General features: G+C 45.4%; 1 protein-coding gene across 5 annotated transcripts in view; it reads left to right on the top strand.

Annotated features, from left to right (window-relative positions):
• Positions 1–21,202, top strand: part of HAUS4 (HAUS augmin like complex subunit 4) — a 30,678-nt gene extending 9,476 nt beyond the window's left edge. Inside the window, exons 1-11 of one of the 5 annotated variants that reach the window (XM_054716444.1) lie at positions 11,975–12,040; positions 12,595–12,656; positions 14,525–14,592; positions 16,498–16,640; positions 16,727–16,858; positions 17,187–17,321; positions 18,912–19,008; positions 19,716–19,861; positions 19,988–20,118; positions 20,465–20,533; positions 20,678–21,202. In XM_054716444.1, coding sequence (XP_054572419.1) covers positions 14,538–14,592; positions 16,498–16,640; positions 16,727–16,858; positions 17,187–17,321; positions 18,912–19,008; positions 19,716–19,861; positions 19,988–20,118; positions 20,465–20,533; positions 20,678–20,861 — 1,092 coding nt within the window. In that variant the 5' untranslated portion in view covers positions 11,975–12,040; positions 12,595–12,656; positions 14,525–14,537 and the 3' untranslated portion in view covers positions 20,862–21,202. Of the gene's footprint in view, positions 1–11,974; positions 12,041–12,594; positions 12,657–12,699; positions 12,721–13,287; positions 13,389–14,524; positions 14,593–16,497; positions 16,641–16,726; positions 16,859–17,186; positions 17,322–18,911; positions 19,009–19,715; positions 19,862–19,987; positions 20,119–20,464; positions 20,534–20,677 lie in introns of those variants that run through there. The other 4 variants (XM_054716446.1, XM_054716447.1, XM_054716448.1 and 1 more) reach the window with 4 other exon arrangements.
• The last annotated feature ends 337 nt before the right edge of the window (positions 21,203–21,539 follow it).

Genomic DNA, 21,539 nt, shown 5'->3' with positions numbered 1-21,539 from the left:
CATTCTCTATCACTTAGAATTTCACAGTGGAAATGATGACTCCTGAGAACAGACATTTCACACTTAGGGGTTATTCTAAGATGACTGTGCCAGCCATCTGGGGAAATGCAGAGAAGAGACCTCCGTGTGAATGTGAGTGAGAGAGTTCAGATTCATACCACTGACTGCCTGAGGAGGGGTAGGGGAATGCACTTTTTTGGAGGGATAAATGTTCTGATACTAGATTACTTGTTCTACAGCTGGGATTCTGAACTATTATTATTGAACTAGAGGCCCGGTGCATGAAATTCGTGCATGGGGGTGGGGGGGTGTCCCTCAGCCCAGCTTGCACCCTCTCCAATCTGGGACCCCTCAAGGGATATCCGACTGCCCGTTTAGGCCTGATCCCACCGGACATCCCTCTGACAATCCAGGACTGCTGGCTCCCAACTGCTCACCTGCCTGCCTTCCTGATTTCCCCTAACTGCTTCTGCCTGCCAGCCTGATCACCCCCTAACCACTCCGATGCCAACCTGATTGATGTCTAACTGCTCCCCTGCCAGCCTGTTTGCCCCCAACTTCCCTCCTCTGCCGGCCTGGTCACCCCTAACTGCCCTCCTCTGCAGGCTTGATCGCCTCCAACTGCCCTCCCTTGCAGGCCTGGTCCCTCTCAACTGCCTTCCCTTGCAGGCCTGGTCCCTCCCAAATGCCCTCCCCTGCTGGCCATCTTGTGGTGGCCATCTTGTGTCCACATGGGGGCAGGATCTTTGACCACATAGGACCAGCTATCTTCATCTTGTGTGTTGGAGTGATGGTCAATCTGCATATTACTCTTTTATTAGATAAGATAGAGGCCTGGTGCACGGGTGGGGACCAGTTGGTTTGCCCTGAAGGGTGTCCTGGATCAGGGTGGGGTTCCCTTGGGGCATGGAGAGGCCTGGGCGAGGGGCCTGTGGTGGTTTGCAGGCCAGCCACGCCCCTGGTGACCCAAGCAGAGGCCCTGGTATCTGGAATTTATTTACCTTCTACAATTGAAACTTTGTAGCCTGGAGCGGAGCCAAGCCTCCTGCTCCATCCGTGGCTGCCGCCATTTCTGTTTGGATTTGTTTACCTTCTATAATTGAAACTTTGAATCCTTGAGTGGAGGCCTGGGCCCGCCAGAGTGTGTGGAAAGCTTGGCTTCCTCTGTTGCTGGGAAAACCCAAGCCTCCCTTCTGGTAGCCATCTTGGTTGGGGTTAATTTGCATACCCGCCCTGATTGGCTGGTGGATGTGGCTTGGCTGGTGGGCGTGTCTTTCTGTAGCAGAGTGATGGTTAATTTGCATATTACTCTTTTATTAGAGAGGACTAGAGGCCTGGTGCATGAAATTCGTGCAAGAGTAGGCCTTCCTCCCCCCCTCCCCCCGCCGCTGCCAGCACCGGCTTCCCCCAGCTTTGTCCAGAAGGTCGTCTGGTCTAATTAGTACGTTATGCTTTTATTATTATAGATAAGTGAATACAAAGACTGTGACTGGGAAATTTTCTCAGCAGGGTGCTCCAAGCCTGGGAAATCGGAGAAGTGTGTGCAGCTTTATATCCATCTCTTCAGTTCTGTCTTTACTCTTAGGAGTCTTGTCTACTCCGTCATTCTGATCCTTGTGCTTTACTCTGATTTCGAGCTCCATCTGCTGCTGACTGGCTGATTCGTATCTAGGTCTCTGCTCTCCAAGACTCTTCTTGCCACTGTGGCTACTCTCTGCTTCCTGAGGGAAAACAGTGCTAACATTTGATGAGGACAGGCCCAGGGAACAGCAGCCCCAGCCACCCTGCATTACCGACAAGCTCCAAAGTGTACCCTGCATCGCAAGAGTTTCCCTTCTTTCTACGTACTGGGAGGCTGCTCATCCTTAATAGTTCTGTTTAACATTTGCAGTTGGTAGTGAGGTTCATAGGGTGCTGCCAAGGATACATCATCAGGTAGACTGTGGCAACTCACCACCTGATTTTCATCAACAGCCACTAAGCCTAAAGCGGGGTAAGGGAGAAAATGGAAGGATTATGGATCCATTTTGTGTCTCTTTAGAGTCCCAGGACAGGGTTCGTGCAGGCTTTCGCAGGAGACGCTGGGTGTTCGCTTTGGCTAGCCCTGTTTGTTACGTCCTGAATGTGGTTTGTCAAGAATAAGGCTGGTGGTGGTGCCCTCTCCGCCTTACTCCTCAGACATGGTTCCCCTTTCACCATCTGGAGCTCTCAAGACTAGGAAATTTCTAGTCAGGGCGGAGACAGTCCTCAGCCAGCAAGGAGGACACTTTGTTTCTATTTTGTTTGTTCGTTTATTTTGTTCTGAAGATTCCACATACAAGTGAAATATGGTATTTGTCTTTCTCTGTCTGACTTATTTCTAGGGAAAGAGCTAATTCCAGGCACATAAAGCCAATTGGTTGGTCCTTGATATTATACCTATACAGAGGGAATAAAAAGGGGAAGGACACTATTAGACCTGAAGTAAAAGGATTGGGGGGAACATCTTTATTCCATTTTTTTTTTTTTTTTAGAAAGACCCATACCCCAGATATGGCCTGGGGTCATTCAGAACCCTAATGGTGAGGTTCCACTGCAAGGATGAGGGTCCCGCCAATCTCAGCCCTCTCCATCCTCTCCTCCCTCGCAGCAAGAAGATCTAAGACGGGGCCTCTGCTGTGACAGTTGCTTGGATAGGGCCCTTGGAATATCAACATTTGGCTCTAGTTGTAAAAGAGTAAGGTTTGACCATGGAAATATAAGCAAACTCCCTGGGATGTGTAGATTAGACCAGTCTAACGGATGGTAGGAGAGTCATCAGAGGCAAAATTCTGTCCACTGTGGGTATTATTGCACCAAGTTTGGATAGGGTACTGCTGACTGTGAAGGAAGCAAAGGTGCTCTCCAAAGCAGGGAGAAATGGGTTAGGAGGAATACAGTAAAAGGCACTATTTATGCATGTATCCTGGAGACCTAGAGCCAATCTGGGTGTGAGTTTAAAGATATCCCAGTCACCTCATTTTACTGAATGGGAAAATAGAAACTCTGAGCGATGATGGGGCTTGCCCAATGTCACATCTAGAAAATGACTTCTAACTTTTGAAGACCAACAAAGACTGACTTTCCCTCAGTCCATCACAGGCATTCATGTCCACAGCACAGTAAACTGTAAATGTGGTAAGCACTTTATTAGGACAGATATTTAGGGAACGTTTTAGTGGGAAAGCCAGGGAACACAGGAAACAATCATGAAAGCGTTGGTTCTTGCTGGTGTTTTTTGTTGTTAATTAGAATTAGCAGTCGCCAAAGTAACTTTAAAGCACAGTAGGAAAGGATCTCACTAGGTAGCTCAGTTAGTTAGAGTGTTGTCCCGATAGGCCAAGCTGGGTTCTATCTTCTATCCCCAGTCTGGGAACATACAAGAATCAATGCATAAATAAGTGGAACAACAAATCAATGTCTCCTCTCCTCTCCTCTCCTCTCCTCTCCTCTCCTCTCCTCTCCTCTCCTCTCCTCTCCTCTCCTCTCCTCTCCTCTCCTCTCCTCTCCTCTCCTCTCCCCTCCTCTCCTCTCCTCCTCTCCCCTCCCGTCCCCTCCCCTCCCCTCCCCTCCCCTCTCCTCCCCTCTCCTCTCCTCTCCTCTCCTCTCCTCTCCTCTCCTCTCTCTTCCTCCCTCCATCCCTCCTCCTCCCTCCCTCCCTCCCTCCCTCCCTCTCTCTCTTTCTCCCTCTAAAAACCATTAAAACACACACACACACAACACACACACACACACACACACATTAGGAGAAGCAAAGGAAATATATTGCAAGAGGAGAGTCCCTGCCTTTGAGGAGGTCACAGTCTAGCCAGGGAGAAAAATACATAAAATGCCTTGAGAGGATTACAAGCAATATTTCGACAAGTGCAAAGTGATTGAGTGTGAGAAACAGAAGACCTAATGCTCCAGGGTACAGATGACAGGGGTGAGATTTTATCTGGCTTAACTGTAGGTCAGAAAGTGGAGGCCCGTAAACCAGATCCTGCCCCAAATTAACTGAGTTTGGCCCACTGGCAGTTATTTTTTATAAAACTAATTTGTACCCTTGTTGGGAGGAAAATGCCAGCTAATAAGTATAGAAAGAGTGATAGAATTTGAAAAACAGCATTTGGTGAACTTAATAAAAGTATTGATTTGGCAAAGATTATTAATTGATGTTAAAACCATAGGTAAAATGGTTGGGGACAACTGGACATTCATATGGTGCCAAGTAACACTATCAGTTTACAGTCTTGAGGCCAAAAATGTATGTTGGAGGGATCAGACTGTCATCACTTGTGTTCTGGAATGGGTCTTAGTAACACTCGCCAGTAGACCGATTCTGGTGTGAGGCAAATGCTAACCCAACCTAGTACATATTCTAGCCATTCCCCACTCCCATAGAGAATTAATTATTAGATGTAACTTGCAGTTTACAGGAAATACTGGGGATAGAGAAACAAACTAAAGGACACTAGGAGGGACCAACTGGACAAATCTAAAAGGTGAGGCTTTCTGCAGGGCACCTGGCCGGCTCTCTTCAGCAAGTCAGTACGATTTTTAAAAAATATGTTTTTACTGATTTCAGAGAGAGGAAGGAAGAGAGAGAGAGAGATAGAAACCTCAATGATGAGAGAATGCTGATTGGTTGCCTCCTGCATGCCCCACATGGGGGAACGAGCCCGCAGCCCAGGCATGTGCCCCGACTGGGAATTGAACTATGACCTCCTGGTCGACGCTCAACCCGGAGCCACACTGGCTGGGCTGTATGAAAGTCAAAACTACTTGTTAATGCAACAACCGGTTTGGCTCAGTGGATAGAGCGTCGGCCTGCGGACTGGAGGGTCCCAGGTTCGATTCCAGTCAAGGGCATGTACCTTGGTTGCGGGCGCATCCCTAGTGGGGCGTGTGCGGGAGGCAGCTGATTGATGTTTCTCTCTCATCGATGTTTCTAGCTCTCTATCCCTCTCCCTTCCTCTCTGTAAAAAATCAATAAAATATATTTAAAAAAAACAAACAAACAAACAAACAAAAAACCTACTAGTTAAGTACCTTAGAGATACTTAAGGTATATGATAACAACATAATGCATGGTCCTGGATTCCCTGTTGGTGTAAACAAGTTGCTATAAAAGGTAACTGGGGTCAATTGGGAAATTTTTAGTATGGATGGGATTAGATGAGGTGCAAATTTACTAAAATAAAAAGTTCAAAATCATTAACAAAATGCCAGTTCCAAAACCATATATACAGAATAACCATATTTTATTTATAATATGTCTATATATTTATTAAAAAAGATCTGAAAGGATATGCACTAAGGTGATCTCTGGTGAAAATGTTTTATTGCTGTTAGTCTACATTTCCTAGTTTTATACAATACATGTGTATTGCATCTGTAATAATTATTACACATAAAATAACTGGTTGTCAGCATTGATCATTCAGGAAATTTCACATAAAAATCTGGGTATTGTATATGAAGAGCTGGATTGCTAAGTTGTTTTTCTTTTCCAATTATCAAATATGTCTTCCATTCCCATATGGCAACAATCAGTTGGAACCAGGTGATGGTGCTCCTTTATTCTCTCCTAGTTTGTCACACTCCTTACCACTCCCTCTTCTGTATGCTTCACAAATTGCTTACCTGCCTGATTCCCACAGACATCTGAGACAGTAGCCCTTGATTTGGATGAACTTAATGTCCTCCCATCCATAGAGCCTCTCATTATTAATCATTGGAAGGTACCAATAAATTAACTGACCAAGAAAAGCATCCATTTCAGAATTACCTGTGCCTGTGTGTGTGTTTTTTAAATATGTTTTTATTAATTTTTAGAGAGAGAGGTAGGGAGAGAGAGGAGAAATAGAAACATCGATAAGAGAGAAAGCCTCCTGCATGCCCCCTAGTGGGGATTGAGCCTGAAACCCGGCCATATGCCCTGACCAAGAATCGAACCAAGACATCTTGATTCATGGGTCGACACTCAATCACTGAGCCTTACCGGCTGGGCTGGGTCTGTGTGGTTGGTTGTTGTTTTTTAATAAAGCAACCCAATCATGGGAAACACAGATTTAATACTTCATCTACTTAGCTACCATGGTTGCATACTGTAAATTAGTTTAGCAAAATTTCTCTTTGGTAAATGGAATCTAGGAAGTATACTAAATTGCTACCTTCCTTAAGGTTTTGCTTTTTTGTCCTAGCACTTTAATCATAGGAGGGGTTTCAACATTTACAGTATGTGTTTTTCCCAAGCATGAAACTCCACATGCCCTTTGGTCGGCCAGTTTCTCTCACTGGCTCTGATACAATTTTTACAGGAGAAAATCTCTTTCACCTGTAACTCAGTATAAGACAGTGTCACCAACAGTTTAAAAGCCAGGGAAATACTTTTATCAGCCTGGTACATGTTTTAGCATGACAGCAGCACACTCAATCGTTATAACAGGAACCGCACACCTTGTGCTTCATAGCCAGCTTTTCAAAATGATACTAGTTGTCTTCTTCTGAATCAATTTCCTTTACAGTCTCATATTCCTTTGGTAAAAATTGTTTCAATCTGTTCCATTTTTGGAGCCAAATTTCTCAGCTTTTTCTTTGAGATCTAAAATTCCCCAAGGAGCCTTGTTTATATTCTAGTTCACAATAATGTTTTAAAGTAAAATCAGGCTGATTCCCGATTGTACAACAAGTTTCCATGAACAAGGCAGGCAACCCTTGCAGCCACAGGGGCTGGGTTTGAAATCCCTTAGAAGGGTTAGGCAATTGCAAAAATAGCACATTATGAACATTTGTTCTAAAATTTTCATTTGATGTCATAGGTTGATTACATATTTCTTACCCACTTGTTTTCTCCTTAAATCATGTACTTACAATGGGCATGAAATTTTCAAGCTTAATCATCAATAGTTGTGGCTCTGAATACCTTCATTTTCTAGTGAACATCCTTGAAAATAATTCTAAAATCTCTTGACTGCCTGTAAAATGTTTAATTCCTGAAACTAGTTTCTGGGCCCAAAATACCATAATATATTCCTGCTACTTGTCTTCAGATAGTTTCAAAGTGGTATGGCGTTATTTTTAGGTGTGGTTCCAGAGTCCAATGGCTATTTTAATGTCATCCTACCTTTGAAACTGGTTATTTAAGTACTTAAGCCCACATTTTCAGTGTGAAACATATTCTACTTAAAAGTTTCCATTAGTTTGATAAATAAAATACTTATCAAATACTAAATACTCACCTGAAATCTTTATCTTTGGAGCATAATTTTGTTTCTTGGCTAGAATGTGGGACGCAGAGTCCCTGCAATGTCACAGCAAGCCTCCAGTCTTCTCTGTAATTCTAAACAACGCAGCGAAGGAATGAACAAGTCTGAAAGGTTAAGTAGACTTTTTCTCAGATTCCCATTTACATTTTCCAAGTTAAAAACATACACATGAATAGTTTTTGAATGCTTGATCAAGAGCAACGGCTTCAAGAAGGTAGAGCTAGATTGTGGGCAGCTATTGTACCTAATTTATCTCTCTACACCCCCCTCCCCCACCAGAGTCTAGCTCAGGAATACTTGAGCATGTTCTTGGCTTTATCCTTAAAGAACATTTAAGAATCAGGTGATTGGCCCTGGCCAGCATTGCTCTCAGTGGTTAGAGCATCAGCCTGCATACCAGAGGGATGAGGGGTCGATTCCCAGTCAAGGGCATGTACCTGGGTTGCAGGTTCGATACCCAACCCAGGTCTGGGTGCGTGTGGAAGGCAACCAATCGGCATGTCTCTCTCACATCTCTCTCTCCCCTCACTCCCTCCTGCCTCTTTCCAGCCTCTCTAAAAATCAATGGAAAAAACATCCTCCCATGAGGATTAGCAAAAAAAAAAAAAAAAAAGGGAATTATTGTAATTTTGTATATGACATAGCAGAAGGTGAGAGGAACAACGCTGATGAAGAGATAGGCCTATAAAGGCCAAGCATTCCCCAGAACAAATAAAACTATATAAGATATTAGTCTGTGGGAGTTTCAACAAATAAGTGTCTCCGTACGCCAAGCACTGAGATAGGCACCTGGGGTCTTGGAGAAAGCACCTCCTTAAATACAAACCCAAACAAATTAAGGTTTCTAAAGAGGATTTCATACTACTTCTCAGCAATAAAAAGACATGAACTAAAAAAAAAAAGTGAATTATTGATACTAGTAATAACATATATGGAGCTCGAAATTAATTATGCTGTGAAAGAAGCCAAAAAAGAGTACCTTTGCCCTGACCAGTTTGGCTCAGTGGATATAGAGTGGCGGCCTGAGGACTGAAGGGTCCCGGGTTCGGTACCTTAGTTGCAGGCACATCCCCAGTGGGGGGTGTGCAGGAGGCAGCTGATCGATGTTTCTAACTCTCTATTTCTCTCCCTTCCTCTCTGTAAAAAATCAATAAAATATGTTATGTTTTGTTTTTTTAAAAAAGAGTACTTTTTTTGGTTTGTTTTTTTAAATCCTCACCCGAGGATATTTTTCCATTGATTTTTAGAGACAGTGGAAGACAGGGGGAGAGACAGAGAGAGAAACATCGATATGAAAGAGAGACACATCGATTGGCTGCCTCCCACATGTGCCCTGACCATGGCCAGGATCAAGCCTGCAACCGTGGTACGTGGCCCTTGACGGGGACCCTTCAGTCCAGAACGATGCTCTATCCACTGAGCCAAACTGGCTAGGGCAAGAGTACCTTTTTTATTCCATTTATATAAAATTCCAGAAAATAGAAACAAATCTATAGTAACAGAAAGCAGATTGGTGGCTGGGAAGTGCCAGAGAGGAATGACAATGGGGCAGAGCAAACTTAGGGACTGAGGGGATGGTGCGTATGTTCCCTGGCTGGATTGTGGTGATGGACTCACAGATGTATAGTTATGTCAGAACATAATAAGCTGTACACTTGCATGCCAAACTATGTCAATAAATCTGTGTTAAACACACACACACACACACACACACACACACACACACACAGAAGGAGGGCAGTAGGAATGGGAAGAAAGAGAATGAATTCTATGGCCTCTTGCAACTTTCTTGCTCATGGACATCAGATGGTGTCTGGTTATAAGATCCTTTTTCAGTATTTTGCTTCAGTTTTAACTGCCAGGGTAGTCTATCCACTCAACTTTCTAGTCTTGTGTGGAGCTGGCCTGTGAAATCCAGCACTTCACTGCTCCAGTCTCCTCTTGGACCCAGAATACAGCTTGAACTCCTTAGCTCTACCTCCACTTGCTGGGATGTTGCCTCCATTGTAAATGATCCGCATTTTCTCTCCTTTCAGGCCCAGGTAAAATAAAAATTTATTTCATAGCCTTTCCCATTCATTCCTGCAGGGGGAAAAATGTACTTTATTTGAGCTTCTCTAGAACGTGTAATCTCAACAGCTCTTTTGACACCTTTGCTGCTTTATATTATTTGCTTTCCATGTGCATGTCTTATCTTCTCAACTACATTCTGAATGTCTTCAGGTCTGGGACTGGGTCATATATTATTCTTTGTGTCTCTCCCAAGGCACTTAGTAAGTGCTTAATATATGTCAGTTTTAAATCATCTCACTTTGATAGTCTTTCCAAAGTACTTTCTCAGCCATTATCTCATTTGATCATTACATCAACACTAGGAGATTGGAGAAGCTAAAAAAAAATATGTTATTTCCTCCACTTGACACATCAGGAAACTGGAGCCCAAGGTCACTCAGTTTGTCAGAGACAGAGACGGAACAGATAATTGCATATGAAGGTTTGAGCCTATTCAAGGTTTCCCAGGGCTCTCCACTCTGCCCTCCGACCTGAAGACCAGCCATTGTACCCTTCACCATCTCATGTCCCAAATACTTTAGCGCTCCTTAGCCAAGGCTTTGTGGTACCATATTAGAAAACTTGACAAATATAAGACATGAAATTTCAGTAGATTCCTGATCAGCTCTGAGTCACCAAAACATGCCTGCTATTTTTTCCAAGTGCCATTTGTTAGGGGCATTATGCCTGATGTTGAATGATGCTGCACTACAGAGCTAAGGAAGCATAAATAATTTTTAAAAGCTTTAGAAAACAACAGCACTTTATTAAGCATGAAGGGTGGCAGCTGACAAGATGACCAGGGATCTAAGATTTCTGCCCTGGGTCACACTATTCTCCTATGTATTGCTAGAATAATTCCCTAGTTGGTACTAAAAGAAAAGGTTAGCCCTAGCTGGTTTGGCTAAGTGGATAGAGCGTCAGGCTGCAGACTAAAAGGTCCCAGGTTCGATTCCGGTCAAGGGCATGTGTGTTGGTTGAGGGCACATCCCCAGTAGGGGGTGTGCAGGAGGCAGCTGATGGATGTTTCTCTCTCATCGATGTTTCTAACTCTATCCCTCACCCTTCCTCTCTGTAAAAAAATCAATAAAATATATATTTTTAAAAATAAGTAAAACAATGCCTTAAAAAAATAAAATAAAATAATAAAATAAAAGGTTAAACTACCACCCAGCACACTTAGCCTGCGATTCCTTCCCTACCAGCCATACTATCAGTTTCTCCTCTGATGCAAGAGATTTGATAACCCTGGTGCAATTTACTTAGTATAAAATATTATTTTTGAAATAATTTACCTATAACAGATTTCACTCAACTTTGAAAAGAAGACAGTGATGGGGCTTAAGACAGGGCGGGGGGGACTTAGGAAGAACAATAACCTTTGGTCAAAGTCCATAGCCAACTTGAGGTCAAGCCCATGGAGGAAGTCAGGAGAATTGTCCCCCTCCTCCCATCATTGCCTTCTCTCCCTCCAGCCTCCTGCTGGGATTCCCCATTGGCTGAAACCAGTCAGGGAATATGGGAACCCCCAAGTCCTTAGCGGCAGTCCTAACCTGATACATAGAAGGCTGAAGAGCAGGATCTGGATCTGGGGGGGCAAGTGGAAAACATCCTAGTCTGGCCAATGAAACACATGGGAAAGTATGGTGGGTGCTTCTGGGAAAGAATTTCTTCCCAAACTGTTATAGGAAGACAGCTTTTCCCTCCCTCCCTTCCTTCCTTCCTTCCTTCCTTCCTTCCTTCCTTCCTTCCTTCCTTCCTTCCTCCCTTCCTCCCTTCCTCCCTTCCTCCCTTCCTCCCTTCCTCCCTTCCTCCCTTCCTCCCTTCCTCCCTTCCTTCCTTCCTTCCTTCCTTGGATGGGTTGAGAAGCCTTGGGACTCCCAGCTCCAGACTTCTTGTTAAGCAAACAATAAATGTCCATATAGTTGAGAGGTGGGGGGGGGGGGGGGGGGGAGGGTAAAAGATAACAGGGTCCTGTCGGGTGTGGCTCAGTTGGGGGTCACCTTGTGCACGGAGAGGGTGCTGGTGGGATTCCAAGTCAGAGCACATGTCCAGGTTGCCGATTAGATCCCCAGGTCGCGGCTGGCAGAGGAGGCAACCTATCCACGTTTTTCTCTCACATTGATGTTTCTTCCTCCCTCTCCCTCCTTTCTCTTAGAAACATACACACAATAAAAACATAATCAAACAACAAGACAAAAAATAAATAAATAAAAGCCCAGTGAGGGGACTCTTTGGTGGGGAGAGGTTTCAACTCTGCCAGCGCGACCCCGAACACGTCCCTTAACCTCTCTGCGCCTTAGTGGTCCCGGCAGGGCAATGGGTCTGACGGTGACTTCCGGTAAGAACTAAAGGAGAGAAGCAGGCAAGTAAAATGCTCGGCACGGCGCCCGGCTCACTGACGGCCCTCGGTCAAAGTTGGCAACCACTACCACGTTATCCACGTCTGCCCGCGACGTGGGGGAGGTGCCCAGGAAAAGGGGCGCCCTTTCCCCCCACGGCCTCCAAAGCCGGGCTCTGCGGCCGTGGGCGCCCGACGCGGGGCGGGGCCTGCCGTTCCCGCCAGGAGCGTGGCCCCGCCCCCTCGGCCTCCCGGAGCCCCGCGCCGCCCGCCCCTGCGCCCGCCGAGGGGCAAGTTCCTGAGCCCGGCCGCGGGCGGGGCCCGGTGTTCCCAGCTCGCTCCGCACCGCCCGGGAGCTCCGGCCGCCCTTGGGGCGCAGGTTTGCTGCGGGGGGCGGCGGGCGGCGGGGGGGGCGGCGGGCGGCGGGCGGCGGGCGGCGGGGGCGGGCGGCGGGCGGGGAGGAGGAGCCCCGGGGGCCCCCCGGCCAGTCCCGGGCCGAGGCCGCCTCGCCCTTGGGAAGCCGTGGCTGCCCAGGCGGAAGGGAAGTAGGCGCCGGAGAACGCGCTCCGCATTTTGATTCATCGCGGGCCCTGTAAGGGTCACATCTTGTGAAAACACCTGTAAAATCAATTTAACGTTCAGCGCAGCGTGTAAAGACAGCTCTAAGAATTTAAAAGACGCCTGAGTCAGAACATTTAAGTGCTTGGGTCCCCGTAGCGGCGTTTTAACACGTCTGAGTGCGGAGGGTGGAGAGTCCAGCTTGATTGCCGCCGCGGTTCACGCCCCCTGACATTTAAAAAGGGTGAAGAAAAGCCCTCTAAACCCCCCACGTAGGCAGTTCCCCCGCGGAGGCAAGAACAGCGGGCTTTTTTGAAATTTAGGGTGGTCCTCATCTTTGTGAGTGAAATGTGTCTGCGTAACTTTTATTTGCAGGCCTCGATCAGAGGTAATTGCGAGAACACAGAGCTTACCTAAACAGTGGCTTTGGTTGACAAGTAAGATTGTGCTATGAATTCTTCAGGTCTCTCCAAGGCAGGAACTGTTATCTCCGGGTTGCAGGTGGGAAGAAGCGTGGCACAAAAAACCATCTCCCTGAAGTTCGCCCAGAACAATGGCTGAGCTGCAAATTAAGCCCTGGCATCCCGAGTCCTCAGCTGCGTCCCCCTCCAGACCGGGTTACCAAACAAATGAGCAGTTACTTTGATGTTACTACTCATCAAACGAGGGAGTAAACCAAACGCTCTGTGAACATGAAATGTTAAATCATAATCACCTCCTGTGTCTGTTCTGCTTGGGGAGGCACAGCTGTCCTTGGGAGTTGGATACCTAAGAGGAGAGGTTGAAGCAGCAAAATGGAAAATAATGTCAAGGGAAGTGTTTTGTCTCCAGAGGCCCAACAGAGCCCATCACGGCCGATTTGTGTTGATGTCATTCTTTTCAGTGTGCTCTGTGTTCTGGCCTCCGCTGCATTAACCACACCTTTGCATTAGTCTTTTGGCACTGACCTCCCTGTCTGTCTTCTCCTTTTTTAAAATTTTTTTATTTTTATTGATTTCAGGGAGAAAGGGAGAGGGGGAGAGAGAGAGAGAAACATCAGTAATCAGAGAGAAGCACTGATCAGCTGCCTCCTGCATGCTGCACACTGGGGGCTGAGCCTGCAACCCAGGCCTGTGCCCTGACGGGGAATGCAACGGTGACTTCCTGGTTCCTAGATGGATGCTCAGCCAGTGAGCCATCTGGCTGGGCCCTGGGTGTCTTCTTATGCTCTTTCCTCCGGGTGCCCTTTACTACTGCTGTTATGTGAAAACCAGTTGTTGTTCAAGTGTGGAAGGATTTGTTACTCCTGAAGGGTGTTTCTGGAATTAATGATAAAAACAAAAAAACTACCAACACATCTTAGATGAAAGGACAAGTTAAAGAAGTGCAAGAAACTATTGTGGAATTTAATAGCTGAGTGATTCGAAGGGGAAAAAGTAGACTTTGATTTCTTTTTCTTTTCCTTTTCCCCCAGTTCACTCGTAACTGAGAAGCAGTAGCTCAGTTTTAACTTAGAAATAATTGTGAAGCCCTAACTGGTTTGGCTCAGTGGATAGAGCGTCGGCCTGCGGACTGAAGGGTCCCAGGTTCGATTCCGGTCAAGGGCATGTACCTTGGTTGCGGGCACATACCCGGTAGGAGGTGTGCAGGAGGCTGCTGATGATGTTTCTCTCTCATCAATGTTTCTAACTATCCTTCTCCCTTCCTCTCTGTAAAAAAATCAATAAAATATATTTTTTTAAATCAATAAAATAAAAAAGAAATAATTGTAGAGAGAGGGGACATCCTCCTGCTTAGCCTAGTGCCGTGATGGGCAACCTTTTGAGCTTGGTGTGTCAAACTTCGCCAAAAAACTGAGCATAACTCAGGTAGTGTGTCACTTTGAGGAAAAAACTAACTCCAAGACTCTAGTCGCAAATGTTTCATCCTCAGGAGCAGCAAATGTTTCATCCTCGGCATGCGGCCGCGTGTCATCAGAAATGGCTACGCGTGTCAGTGCTGACACGCGTGTCATAGGTTCGCCATCACTGGCCTAGTGAATTGAAAAGTTTTCTTTCTTAAGGAGACTCCCTCTAAGACAGCTTATAACAAGTGAAAATATTTATGTGTTTAGAATGCAAAATGTTTTGCTGATGATAAGTCTGTTTATCTATAAAACTTGTATAAGACCTTGGGACCTTGGATGTGTGATATAGTCCCTCCTTGTTAAGAGGCATCCCTGAGGTCCTTCCCCAGCTTGTAGACAATAGAAATTTGAACCCAAGGTAGTTTTCTATGGAGCATCCAGCCAACTCATCTTTTTGTTTTCTCTGGATGGATTCAAAAGATAAGAATATCAGATGGCGTCTGGGGATTTCTGTTCACCTGGAGAAGGGATGGAAATACTCCAACAAGGTAAGAATAGCCATTTGCAAGAGTTTTATGACTTGTCCAGAGAGGTTTTATCCAGGTTCTTACCTTCTATTATAAAAAGGACTTATAATGTTCACCAGTATGGTTTCTCTCATAGAAGCTTATGTTTCTAAGGAAATTAGAATGCATGACGATTCTTCAACACTGTCTTATTGGAGAACAGATTACAATGACTCCTGGTCAGTGTCTGCTTGTGCAGTAGACTAAAAATTCAAAATGCTCCCATGCTGTGTGAGCAACCATATCCAGAAGATAAGGATGGCCAGTAAATTCCTTAAATGCTTCCTTTCTACCTATATCTTAATTTTTTTTTAGATATTCTTCAACACTGTCTTATTGGAGAACAGATTACACTGACTCCTGGTCAGTGTCTGCTTGTGCAGTAGACTAAAAATTCAAAATGTCTCCAAAATCTCAGATCCTTCCAATATCTTGAATCCTTCAAAGACTTGAATCTTCTATATTTGACCATTTCCATATTGATCATTCTGCCTTGGGGGGTAGAGAGAGAGATTTCTTATCCTGTAAAAGGACTTTGAGTATGATGGTAAAGGACTTTGAGTATGATGGTCCAAAGAATGAAAATTTTAGTATTTGGTAAGTGGGAGAAAACAGAAGCCTCCAGCAGAAAGCACTTCAGAAAAGAAATGGAAAGAAAGCCCCTTGCCCTGGCCAGTTGGGTTCAGTGGATAGAGCATCGGCCTGCGGACTGAAGGGTTCCGGGTTCGATTCCAGTTAAGGGCACATGACTGGGTTGTGGGCTCAATCCCCAGTAGGGGCCGTACAGGAGGCAGCCAGTCGATGATTCTCTCATCATTGATGTTTCTGTCTCTCTCTCCTCCCTTCCTCTCTGAAATCAGTAAAAATATATTTAAAAAAAAAAAAAAAAAAGAAAGCCCCTTGAACATATGGAATTATGACAGGTTCCCAGTTTCTTGCACTTTTTCTCATGCATGTGCTGTTCTGGATCCATGGGTTACTGAACCCTATTTACAATAGGGAGAATTTGGTTAGTTAAATTTTTTAAATTTACTCTTAAGAAAAGTATACTTTCAGTTGCTTATGCGACTAGAGATCATATCCAAAGTTGGAACTTTACATGCATTTTCCCCCCTTCCTCAAGAACTCTAGTTATTCTGCATGAATGAGCCATTTGGGGTAGTGGGGTGATCCCTACTAAAGGGTCCCTTATTGATTTATCTCATGCTTTTCAACTGTATTTCCATTTTCTGAGATCTTACTTTTATTAGAGACTCATTCCCGAATTCTTGTTTATAAAATGTTTTTATTGATTTTAGAGAGAGAGGAAGGAAGAGTGAGAGAGAGATAGAAACATTGATTGGCTGCCTCCTGCACATCCCCTACAGGGGATCCAGCCTGTAATCTGGGTATGTACCCTGATCAGAATCAAACCGGTGACCTCTTAATGCATGGGACTATGCTCAGTCAGTTGAGCCACACCGGCCAAGGTATTTGTGGATTGTTTTGTTTTGTTATTCCTCACCCAAGGATATTTTTCCATTGCTTTTTAGGGAGAGTGGAAGAGAGAGAGAGAAACATCGATGTGAGAGAAACACATCGATTGGTTGTCTTCTGCACTAGCCCGGACCAGGGCCTGGGCAGGGGGAGGAGCCTGCAACCAAGGTTCATGCCCTTGACTGGAATCTAACCCAGGACCCTTTGGGCCGCAGTCTGACGCTCTATCCACTGAGCCAAACCCGGTAGGGCTATTTGTGGATTTTTAAATCTTATTAGAATTAGGAAACTTTCCTACCAAAAACCTGGGTGGTGGTGGTTGTTTTTAATATTAAGAGTTATGTTCAATTATATAAATTAAGAGTTCATACCTTCTTTGCTTTTTGTCCCAATGGGGACATCGCATTAAAGTGTGCAGCAGGCAGCTTCCTCCTTGTAACCTGAGTGAAGAGGACCTGTTACAGAATCCACACTTCAGCAAACTGCTGCTGAGCCTCTCACAACACGTGGACGAGAGTGGCTTAAGCCTCTCCCTGGCAAAGGAACAGGCTCAGGTAAGAGCCCTAATTGAAGGGATGTTAGAGGAAGGAAAAATCTTATGAGAGAGAGGTTCCTAACTGGGATTTTAAAATTTTTCTAGGCATGGAAGGAAGTTCGACTGCACAAGACAACATGGCTGAGGTCTGAGATTTTACAAAGAGTCATCCGAGAGCTGCTTGTGGACTACTATGTGAAGATACAAGACACAAATTTAACTTCTGAGGACAAAAAGGTGGGGCAGGAGAGATGAAGTAGAGGTTGGTTACCATAGGAATGAGCAGGCCAACGATGGCTTCATCTGATTATATGATCCGGGGGAAGTAGGAGCTTCATGTCATGGCTAGAGAAAAGGACTGTAGTTCTGAGGGGAAGAGGTGGGTGTTTTGTCAGGGTTTTGAAAAGAAAGATTAACAGGAGAAGGCACTGACAGCTGGGAAGTTACCTGAAGAGGATGACATATTTGAGGACTTTGAAATGTGTGAAGAACTGGTTCATGAGGATGGAGGAGGTGGAGTGAAAGAAGCTCTCTAGTAACCTCCTGTTGTTTTTATTCTTCTCAGTTTCATGAGACCCTTGAACAGCAGCTACTTGTGACTCAACTAACGCAGCTCTTGGGCCCCAGCCCGGAGAGGGCGACGCCTCCGCTGCTCGGACTGGAGAAGGCGGACCTGCTGGAGCTCATGCCGCCCGCAGAGGTTGGGAACGAGCACATATTGGCGTCATTTCTCCTGTGTATCTGAACATCGTTTGGTTAAGCTTTATTGTTTTTAAAATGTACACGTTCCTGGTGGTCAAACGTAAATAAATAAGAAATACATTACACAGAAGAAAGTAAAAGCTGAAATACTATATCTAGAAATAAATAATACAACTTGACATAGTATTATACCCTCCATGCTTGCACAGAGAATATAATATATTTTCACTTAATATATTTTGGACTTCTTTTCAAGTCAACAAATAGATGCAAATAAGATGATACTTCCTAAAGCACTCCTAGCTCAGTGTCCAGGAACATAGTTAGTGCTCATTATTCTTATTATATCATTGGCTTAAATAACTGACAGGATTCCATTGTATGGATGAAACAGAATTTGTTTAACCTTATTGATGGATATTAATTTAAAGTTGTTTCCACATTTTTGCTGTTAGAAACCACACTGATGAACATGCTGATCCATATGTGTCTTTGCCCTTATATGATTATTTCCCAAGTGTTATTGCTCAAAGTGGGGTCATTGGGTCAAAGGATACACACATAGAACATATTTCCAAACTGCTTTCCGGACAGGTGTTTCCAGTGCCCGTACCTCCCCACTCCTTTTCATCAGTGTGGGATCTGGACAGTCATGATTCTTGGCTAATTTGATGGGCTGAAAATGAGTCTCCCTGTTCAGGCATTTGCTGTTATAAACAGTGCTCCGCATGTACAGTATGTTTCAGTGTCAGCCCTGTGTTGTGTTTATCTCCTGATAGTTGTGTTTTAGTTGTGTGTTTTTTTTGCACATCCCTATTAAAAGCATTACATTTTTTAAATGAATCTCTCTGCTGTCTTTTTAAAGATTTTTTTATTGATTTTTTTTTTTTAGATAGAGGAAGGGAGAGAGAGAGAAACATCGATGTGAGAGGGAAACATCGATTGGCTGCTTCCTGCATGCCATACCCCCAATCAGGGATGGAGCCCTCAACCCGGACATGTGCCCCAACCGGGAATTGAATAGGCAAACTCCTGGTGTACAAGGTGACGCCCAACTTACTGAGCCACATAAGTTTTTTGTGGGTGTTGTTGTTTTTAACGTATTTAGAAGAAGGGAGAGAGAGAGAAACATCGATGTGAGAGGGAAACATCGATTGGCTGCTTCCTGCATGACATACCCCCGATCAGGGATGGAGCCCTCAACCCGGACATGTGCCCCAACCGGGAATTGAATAGGCAAACTCCTGGTGTACAAGGTGACGCCCAACTTACTGAGCCACATAAGTTTTTTGTGGGTGTTGTTGTTTTTAACGTATTTAGAAGAAGGGAGAGAGAGAGAAACATCGATTGGTTTCACCCCAACCAGAGATTGAAACCTCAATCTCTGGGTATGGGCCCTGACTGGGAATGGAACCCATCACTGGAGGACGCTCCAACCAACTGAGCCACACTGGCCAAAGTTCCCTGATGTCTCTTAATGCATTTCCTTTGGTTATGATTGAGATTGTTGTCATCATGTATTCATTGGCTGGATCTTCCTAGTTCTCACAGTCTGTTTGCATCTCTCTCTGTGTTTCTGTGATTGTAGGATTTTGTGTGGATGAGAGCTCGGCTCTCACTGGAAGTGGAGGAGCAACTCAAGAAGAAATGCTTCACTCTGCTTTGCTACCATGATCCTAATTCCGGTGAGTGCTGGCTCTGTTCTGGTCACAGCCGGACCTCAGGACTCCTGGGTTGCTCTTTTGAGAACAATATATTTGGATTTGGATTTGGGACAGAAGCTGGGAAGCGTTGGAGACATTGGAGATGTTTGTTTCCTTGCTGGTAGAATAAAAGCAAGGAATTTTGTGAGAACTCTTTTTTTATATATATATTTTTTTATTGATTTCAGAGAGGAAGGGAGAGAAACGTAGAAACATCGATGATGAGAGACTCATTGATTGGCTGCCTCTTATACACCTCCAGTGGGATCAAGGCCTCAAACCAGGGCGTGTGCCCTGACTGGAAATCAAACCGTGACCTCCTGGTTCATAGGTCGACGTTCAACCACTGAGCTGTGCCAGCTGGACCTTTAATTCAGCAGAGGTCCTCTTGCTGCAGGGAAGACTGAGTTAGTTCTCAGGAGAATCAGCATAGAATACAGAGGAAAGTTCAGGCTAATAGGTGTTCCCCTTGTCTTTATTTCTATGATTTAAGAATTAAGGGCCAAATCTGGAATTAAAGAGTGAAGACAATTATGAGAACTGGGCCATTTTTAACAGGACATCAGAAGAAAACCTGGATAAAGACAGAATTCCTAGGGCTAGATGTAGGATAGGGGCACTGAAAAATGGCCTTAAAAGGTCCGTAGCAATTAGGGTTTTACTGTCCAGTCCTCTGACTTTTTGCCCAGATTCAGATCATGAAACCCTGAAGGCAGCAAAGGTATGGAAACTGGCAGAGATCCTGGTGAGTGAGAAGCAGCAGTGCCAGGATGCCAAGAGCCAGCAGAAGGAGCAGGTGGTGCTGCTGGAGAAGAAGAGAGCCACCTACTCCCAGGTTTGCTGGAGCAGGGGGGTAGCCTCCTCTCTTTTACTCGGACCCCAGGGGCACTTTGGGGAAGCCAAGGATTTCTGACCTGCCTTCTTTTCTACCATCGCTTCCTCCTGCCTCCTGCGGGCTCAGGTGCTTCTCCGCTGCCTCGCCTTACTGCACAGATTGCTTCAGGAGCACCGGCTGAAGACTCAGTCTGAGCTGGACCGCATCAATGCCCAGTACCTGGAGATCAAGTGTAGTGCCATGATCCTTAAGCTGAGGTGAGCTATGAGCCCGATGGATCTAAGGGATACACCACCCCCTATAACCCCTGCCCTCATCTCTCTTCTCTCTAACATGCCTAGCACCTTGTGGGATCCAGTAAATGTCACACAGCAGTATTAGCCTTCAGATTACCCCAAAGCTTTCAACATTCTTGATTCTTTTATTTGAAAGCTTTCTGAAATAGGTGCTTGACTGAGATAAATTGCTTAGGATTCAGAGTGACCTTGTTTATCCCGTTACTGCTTAGCCCACACCTTTGACCATGGCAGGTGCTGTGTCCCATTCCTAACTCTGCTGCTGTCAGAGATCCTCAGCTTCACATTTCTTTCTTTCCTCTGTCAGGATGGAAGAGCTAAAGATTTTGTCTGACACTTACACGGCTGAGAAAGTAGAAGTTCATCGTCTCATTAGGTGAGAACTCCTAAGAGCTTGGTACAGCTATTCAGAGCTGGCTCCCATACTCTCTAAACTCATTCATTTTAACATGTCCTCATTCTTGTCTACTTTCTGAGGAGCCACATTCTTACATTGTATCTTCTGTGCCCGGGCTCCTAGGGACCGTTTGGAGGGGGCCATTCGGCTACAAAAACAGGACATGGAGAAGTCCCGACAGGTCCTCAACACCTATGAGGTCCTTGGGGAGGAGTTTGACAAGCTGGTAAAGGAGTACACCCAGCTCAGGCAGGCAGCTGAGGACAGGCGCTGGGCACTCCAGGAGTTCAACAAAGCCTGCCGCTGAACGGTGGCGGCCAGGAGGCACGGCCTGTGCCCTGGCACTGCTCCCTCTTCCTGCCAAGGACCACCTCCGCCTGGGACCGTGCTCGCTCAGGGAGTGAGGGGACACTTCCTGCCGAAGGACCACCTCCGCCTGGGACCGTCTTCCCTCAGGGAGTGGGGGGGGGGGGGGGCGCACTTGCTCGAAACACTGCCGTCATTTAGGCACCCTCCTTGTTTATAACGACTGAGTCTCTGCTGGACAATGCAGCCGATTTATATAAATTTATGTACAGCTATTTTTCAGTGTTGGCCCTGTATTGTATTTTATTATCTCCTGAATAAAGTGATAATATTGAGTCTTAGGATTTTAATCATTTTCCTTCGGGGGAAGATGGAAAAAGAGTATCAAAGGCTGCATGGGTCGAGGGGCAGCTGAGTAGGTCCAGAGAGAGACAGACCTGCAGTGCTTACACGAAGGGTGGTAGGTAAAGTGCCAGCCTGCCCGCATGGGGTTTTTGAGGCTTCATTCTGAGAGCGAGAATGGATTAAAACTGGTTTGCTCTTGAACTGTATAATCCCCAGAGGAGTGCTAGCTGTTAAGGCAGGTAAGGACCTATTGTCACTGTGGCTCTCAGTGGGGGTGTTTTGATAAAGCAACTGGGCATCCAGTTCTTGTTACAGGAAAGGACACAAGCACTTG

The sequence above is a fragment of the Eptesicus fuscus genome, chromosome 5 (genome assembly GCF_027574615.1).
Source record: "Eptesicus fuscus isolate TK198812 chromosome 5, DD_ASM_mEF_20220401, whole genome shotgun sequence".
In the NCBI taxonomy this organism is placed as follows: Eukaryota; Metazoa; Chordata; class Mammalia; order Chiroptera; family Vespertilionidae; genus Eptesicus; species Eptesicus fuscus.
Note: the sequence above shows the minus strand (reverse complement) of the source record. Positions and strands in the feature narration are given on the sequence as shown.